At 36.5% G+C, this 7,340-nt stretch overlaps 2 protein-coding genes across 2 annotated transcripts; both read left to right on the top strand.

Moving 5' to 3' along the window:
- Positions 1-359: 359 nt before the first annotated feature.
- LOC142175809 (uncharacterized) lies at positions 360-911 on the top strand. The gene is made up of 2 exons (XM_075242809.1): positions 360-545; positions 672-911. Exons 1-2 carry the CDS (start codon positions 360-362, stop codon positions 909-911), a joined length of 426 nt encoding a protein of 141 aa, XP_075098910.1.
- Positions 912-1,372: 461 nt separating this feature from the next.
- LOC142175808 (uncharacterized) lies at positions 1,373-3,786 on the top strand. The gene is made up of 4 exons (XM_075242808.1): positions 1,373-1,963; positions 2,759-3,095; positions 3,146-3,464; positions 3,573-3,786. Exons 1-4 carry the CDS (start codon positions 1,373-1,375, stop codon positions 3,784-3,786), a joined length of 1,461 nt encoding a protein of 486 aa, XP_075098909.1.
- The last annotated feature ends 3,554 nt before the right edge of the window (positions 3,787-7,340 follow it).

Raw genomic sequence — 7,340 nt, 5'->3', positions numbered from 1 at the left:
TTCTTCTCTCTACAATGTTCATTCTTAGTTGCATGCAACTGTGATTTATTCTAGATCTGCACTCAAATTTTATCATGGCAGCAGAGCGAGTGATTTGAGATTAGATCAAAGATTTCAAAATTCCAATTGACGGCTATTTTCGAAGCTTGAGCTGGTCTGTCATGGTGGAAACTGGAAATTTACAAATTGATCACAATCACCCACTGTTTTTACAATAAACTGACACTCTTGGAATAATACTGATTGATATCCAGCATACATGACCTGAAAACTATGCGCTATGGAGCAGATCGATGAAATTGTTGGTGACCTGAAAAAATATACGTTATCCAGCATACATGACCTGAAAACTATGCGCTATGGTCAGCATACATGACCTGAAAAACAAGTTAGGGTTCATAGATGAAACCTGTTTGAGAAGATCTTACAGAGGTGAATTAGGGAATCAATGGGAACTGTGTAACGTCATGATGCTTTCATGGATTAATCGCACTATATTTACTGAATTGCAGCCTAGCATCATCTACACATCAGATGCGAGGAAGGTATGGAATGAATTTAAGGAACGTTTTAACAAATTGAACCTTACTAGGTTTTATCACTTCTAGACAATAATAGGAACCCTAAGGCAAGGTACAGACTTTATAATATCCTATTATACTAAAATAAAGTATTTGTGGGACGAAATAGATCTAATATTTCCAGGAGCAAGATGTGATTGTGAGGAAACTAGGCCTTTTCTAGATCAGTTCAAAAACTTGCGCTTACTGCAATTCTTTGTTGGTTTAAATGAAAGCTACAGCCATGTGAGAAGTGAGATCCTTCTGAAAACACTTGTGTTAACTGTGAATCAAACGTATGCACTAGAAGTTCAGGAAGAGAGTCAACGAACACTTAGTGTAGCTAATTAAAACAAGGAGCCTTTAACTATGCTGGCTAGAAGAGGACAAGGTTTCAAGGCTGCAAGGAAACCAGGACTCATATGTGATTACTGTGGTTACAAAGGTTATTTGAAGGAGAACTGTTACAAGATTATAGGTTATCCACCAGATTTTAAAAGTAAGAGAAAGCCTCAGAACACTAGTGTGAAAGGATATGCTAACATATCAGCAGGAGAAGGAGGGAGTTCTGACACCATTCCTCAGATGCATGGGCATTTCTTCATGGAAGATCAATACAAATAGTTGTTGGGACTTTTAAACAATCCAGATCCTGATCCAGGTGATTGTCATACTTTAACGGCAGGTATAACTTCATTATTGTCCAAGGCATTTAACTATGATTGGATAATTAGATATTGGTGCTTCACATCATGTTACACCTTATAAAGAAGTGTTAGATAATGTAAGAAAGATTGAAAACCAAAATAACAATGTTGTACAAGTACCTACAACAGGGTAAATGTCATGTAGCACATACAAGAAATGTGAAGATATTGGAGGATTTGACACTGAGAGATGTACTACATGTCCTTGACTTTAAATTCAATCTAATGTCGGTTTCTAAACTGACTAGGGAGTTGTCATGTTGTCCTGCATTTTTTCCTGATTTCTGTATATTTCAAGATCTCTACAGTGGGAAGGTTTTGGAGATTGGTAAAGAACACAATGGTTTGTATCTGCTGAAGAAGGAGCTCAATAAGAAATTATCAGCTATAGCAGGAAATATTGTGCAAGTGCAGGAAGATTCAGCACTGTGGCATATCATATTAGACCATCCTTCAACTGTTGCAATGCAACATATTCCTCTATTAAAGAATAAGATGAATACCAAGTTACAATATGGTTGTAAAGTATGTTCTTTAGCTAAGCAAAATAGACTTCCTTTTCAACCTAGTATTAGTAGAACAGATCAGATATTTCAACTTGTGCATGTAAATGTTTGGGGTTCTCATAGGATACCAACATATGACAGAAAACACTACTTTGTAACATTGGTGGATGAATTTAACAGGTATACCTGGGTATGTTTGTTACAGTCAAACTGTGAAGTAGTTGTTGTATTGAAGGATTTCTTTACCATGATGCAAAATCAATTTGGTTTGAATGTCAAAAAATTGAGATCAGATAATGGCACTAAATTCTTTAATTCAAAATATAATGAGTTATCGACATCATTAGGAATTGTGCATCAAAGTAGCTGCCCATACACCCCCCAACAAAATATGGTGGTGGAAAAAAAAACACATGCATATACTGGAAGTAGCTAGAGCCTTAAAAGCTCCTTGCCAAATAGATTCTGGGGTGACTGTGCTAAAACAATAATTTACTTAATAAACAAATGGCCAACTTCTGTTCTATCAGGGAAATTATCTTATAAAGTTTTTTATAAGAAACCAGCTAAGATTGAGCATCTGAAAGTTTTTGGATATTTGTGTTTTGCAATCATTCTGCCTAGAGAAGACAAATTTGCTCCAACAGCTAGGAGAGTTGTACTAATAGGATATTAAGAAACTCAAAAGGGCTACATGGTATATGATTTGGAGAATAGAACTTTTATAGTGAGCAGAGATGTCACATTCAGAGAACAAGTATTCCCTTTCAAAGGAATGACTTCAGACCTAGATGACATATTCCCACAAGATCCTCCTGAGCTAACAACTATTGAGATATCCTCTAATCCTAACACCTCTCAACCTAATTCTCATAATATCCCTACACCAGCTGAAGGCACATCTCCAATCATCACATAAACAGAACCACAAAGTAAGTTACATGAAGAATTACCTATAGAAAATGTTGATCAATTACCATCACAGAATCAAGAAGAGGTAGATGTCAGCAACATGAATTCAGATCCTTTAGCTACAGATGCAGTTGAAGAAGCTGGGGGCATTTCACCAGAAGGAGATGTTGTGAATGATGTCAGGAAATCAGCAAGACCCTCTAGACCGCCTATATGGATAAAGGATTATGTGACAACATGGACATTTATAGGGAACAGTCTATATCCAATCTCACAAGGACTCTCATATGCAAACCTCACTGTTGGATATCAGTCCTATTTGAAGGCCTTCTCAGCACATATTGAACCCGATTCATTTAAAGACGCTGTCCAAGATAGCAGATGGGTTGAGGCAATGCAATGGGAGATAAGTGCACTAGAGGAAAAAAAAACACATGGAAGCTTGTTGATATGCCACCAGGGAAGCAGGCCATTGGATCAAAATGGGTCTATAAGATAAAATATAAAGCAAATGGAGAAGTAGAAAGGTTTAAGGCCAGATTAGTGGCCAAATATTACAATCAAAATGAGGGCTTAGACTACCATGACACTTTCTCCCCAGTGGCAAAAGTGGTAACTGTTAGGACCATTATCAGCATTGCTGCAGCAAAAGGATGGAATTTGCATCAAATGGATGTAAATAATGTGTTTCTACAAGGTGACTTATATGAAGATATGTACATAGGATTACCACAAGGCTTTCATAGACAGGGGGAGAGAAAAGTTTGCAACCTACTAAAGTAACTCTATGGGTTGAAACAGGCGTCAAGACAATGGAACATAAAATTGACAGATGCCTTGGTTACATATGGTTATCTGTAGAGTAATTTTGATCACTCTTTGTTCAGCAAGAGGCAAGGCTCAGATATGGTCATCATACTTGTTTATGTAGATGACCTATTGATTACTGGAAGCAGTCCTCAGTTAGTCAATGATGCTAAGAAGACACTACAAAGCCAGTTCAAAGTGAAGGATTTGGGTGAACTGAGATACTTTCTTGGTATTGAGGTCCTCAGATCACAGAAAGGGGATTCTACTGAACCAAAGAAAATATACACTTGAGTTTATTTCAGGTGTTGGTCTAAGTGGATCTAAGCATGTTTTAAAACCTCTAGAGTTGAATCAAAAGCTTACCACATCAAAATATGATGCTCATGTGGGAAATCTAGGAGATCCATATTTAGAAGACATTAATGCATATCAGAAGCTGATTGGGATCTTGTATTTGACAATCACACACATCTGACATTAGTTTTGCAGCACAAACATTGAGCCAGTTCATGCAGAGTCCAAAGCAATATCATATGGATGCAACCTTAAGGGTGATCAAGTATATCAAAGGAGTACCAGGTCTAGGAGTACTTCTGCATGCAAAGCCAGTTGACAAATTAACTACCTACTGTAATGCAGACTGGGCAACCTGCCCTAATACTAGGAGGTCTGTGACAGAATATGTTGTCAAATTAGGGAGCTCTCTGATCTCATAGAAATCTAAGAAGCAACAAACAGTTAGTAGGAGCTCAGCAGAAGCAGAATATAAAAGTATGGCAGTTGTGACAATAGAACTCACTTGGTTATCAGGCCTTCTTGAAGAACTGGGGATACCAATTTCCAAACCTGTTCAATTATTCTGTGACAACAAGGCATCTATTCAAATTGCTGAGAATCCCATATTTCATGAACACACCAAACACATAGAAATAGATTGCCATTTTGTACGACAGAAAATCAAGTCTGGGCTCCTTACACCACACCATGTCACTTCTGCTCTACAACTTGCAGACTTGCTCACAAAGGGTCTGTCTGCAGCTCAACATCACTCACTAGTTTCCAAGCTTGGAGTGTTGGATGTCTTCCAACCTTCAGCTTGAGGGGGAGTACTAAAGTAGGGTAGGCATATTAGCCAATTGGTAGTTATGTTAGTTAGTCAGGGGTACTTTAGTCTTTTTACTCATTCTTACACACGTCGTGTGAGTGATCTGTATAAAACAAGCACTATGTGTTAACAGAGTGGGTTACTCTCTAGCAGAAATAATGATCTTCTTCTTCATTCATCTTCTTCTTCATTCATCTTCTTCTCTCTACAATGTTCATTCTTAGTCGCATGCAACTGTGGTTGCTTCTAGATCTGTACTCAAATTTTATCACTAACTTGCTGGGAATCGAGACTTGTAGTAACAACTAAAAGGTCGCACATTCACTTGGTTGTTGATATTATTCAGTAAGTAATAAGTTTTGGGAAATAAAACACAAGTTGATGAAACACACAACTCTTTGTTTCAAGATGTGTATAATGGAGGATGTTTGTAAAGCTTTTTAAGGCAGCAGTACAAGACAAAGTAATCAAAACTTTTCAAGCTCCAAAACTCCACAGCTAGATTTTCCTCGTATGGAATTAGATAGAGTGGAGAGAAATCATTTGAAGGAGCTGGTCAAAATTCAAAGCATGTTTTGAGGAATGTAGGAGATTGAACACATTAAAAGGCTAGTATCAATCAGACATCAATGGTGGTGAGCGTCCAATTTGTGATTATCAACCAGTTAAATAATAAGCCAAATACCCTCAGTCCATTCCTTTAATCAGATATAGCAAATCCACGAAGAAAAAGAAATGATGATCCAAAACCTAGAGAAAGAGAATTATACTTCTCATAAAAACTGAAAAATGTGCAACTTGTTAATTACTCCCTGTATCCCAATTTATGTGTCGGAGCTTGAATTTTATTCGGACATAAAATCTTTAACTTTTTTTGAAATAAAATTTATATAATTAAAAATTACGTAAAAGTACTATAAGTCACAGTAATTAACAATTCAAAATATCTAAAAGTATGAACAAATCATGATCAAAGAAAATTTTAACGAGGGAGTATTTCGTTTCCCTTCAATTGTGTCCATCGAGAGAAATAGGAGTACTAGTCTAGCTTTTCAATATACTACAATAGGAACTACTGAAATGCTAAATTGCACAAAATCTTAGTGAACTACTGAAATTATTAGCGTGATTGATGAAACAAGTATTAAGATGATCTTCTCATTTTCATCAAGATAATTTCAATAAAAAGGATTAGGCATAGCTGTTTAAATTCCCCTTTAAAATGATCCAACATAAAATTATATAAAATGAATACTAACCAACTTTTAAATAGAAAAAAAGAAGAAGCAAGCAATTCAAATTTTCACTCACTCATTTGTATATATATAAAAATATAATAACGTTAAACTTTTGAATCAAATAAACTGAAAGCTAGCCCACATTTTTAATTCACATGCGCATAGCGGTTGCTTAAAAAGAACACCAAATATCTCGAACCAAAAGTTTTCTTCACTCGAGAAAAAGTCAAAGTTAAGTTCATTTGGCAATTAAACCACAATATATTCAGATGGCACATGAAGCTGGCTGGACATACACAAGGACAGATTTAAAGTAGACGCAAGTAGGTTTGATCAAACCTACTATGGAAAAATGACTGACTCAAATTTTGAATCCGTTACGAAATAAACATGGTCAAAGGTCTGAATTAGGTAAGTACAGATGCAGCTAATGCATTAAACGAAACACTAGTTTAAAGAATTCCACCATTAATGAACATGTCATTATTGCAGAATTGCCTTATTACACACAGAAATAAGATAAGAAATATGATGTTAGGATAAAATGCTATACTTTTAGCACATTACTCGCCCTATATTTTGTTGGTTTAGCGAGTTATTGTGCGACAATTGCGCTAAATTATGTTGTTTTATGTGTAGGAATATCGGAATGAATCATCAAATGAAAGTTGCACAAAACGTGGACAAAAAACACAAGAAAAGAGACAAAAGCATCAAGTACCCAAACCGTGCTACAAACCAGACTTTGCGAGGTCTATAGCCAGGTTGACCGGGCTATAGACCAGGTTTTGCTAGGTCTATAGCCATGTCGACCGTGCTATAGACCAGGCTTCGCGAGGTCTATAGCCAGGTCAACCGCGCTATAGACCAGGCTTCGCGAGGTCTATAGCCTGGTCGACCGCGCTACAGACCAGGCTTCGCGAGGTCTATAGTCAGGTCAGTCTCAAAGGGGACGTTTTTGGAGATGGGATTTCGACCTAAGGAGGCAAGAACACACCATGAGATTTTCACTTCCTTCTTCCTATTTTCATTATTGGTTATGAATTCTAGTATTGTAGTTTTGCATACTATTATGAATAGCTAATTTGTTATCTAGAGTTTTGATAGAACCTTTTGTAGGATAAATTCTTGTTATATTTTTATATAATTGAGCCTTTGATTTTTCTCTACTTGTTCAACTATATTTTCATTGTTGTTAATTTAAGAGCTCTCAATTAACTGGGCCTATATAGTGTTTATATTGCTCGAGAGAGAGTATGCATTTAGGTAGTTGTTGAACAATACCACTCCTAACGTAGTTGAGAGATCGATACGAAGGGTTTAAAGGTGGAATTAGAGATAACGAAACCTTGGTGCGATCGTAGTGAGCAGTGAATTAGTGCCAGCTAGCGTAGTTCGAGAGAATACGTCTAGTAAATTATGGTAGTTTCTTGAGAGAGAGCTACGATAATCAAAGTACTCATGATTGGTAGAGAATACTTAGGCAAAATTATAGAAGGTGT

This window comes from Nicotiana tabacum, chromosome 22 (assembly GCF_000715075.1).
Source record: "Nicotiana tabacum cultivar K326 chromosome 22, ASM71507v2, whole genome shotgun sequence".
In the NCBI taxonomy this organism is placed as follows: Eukaryota; Viridiplantae; Streptophyta; class Magnoliopsida; order Solanales; family Solanaceae; genus Nicotiana; species Nicotiana tabacum.
The sequence above is the reverse complement of the archived record's forward strand: the minus strand, read 5'-3'. Positions and strand labels throughout refer to the sequence as shown.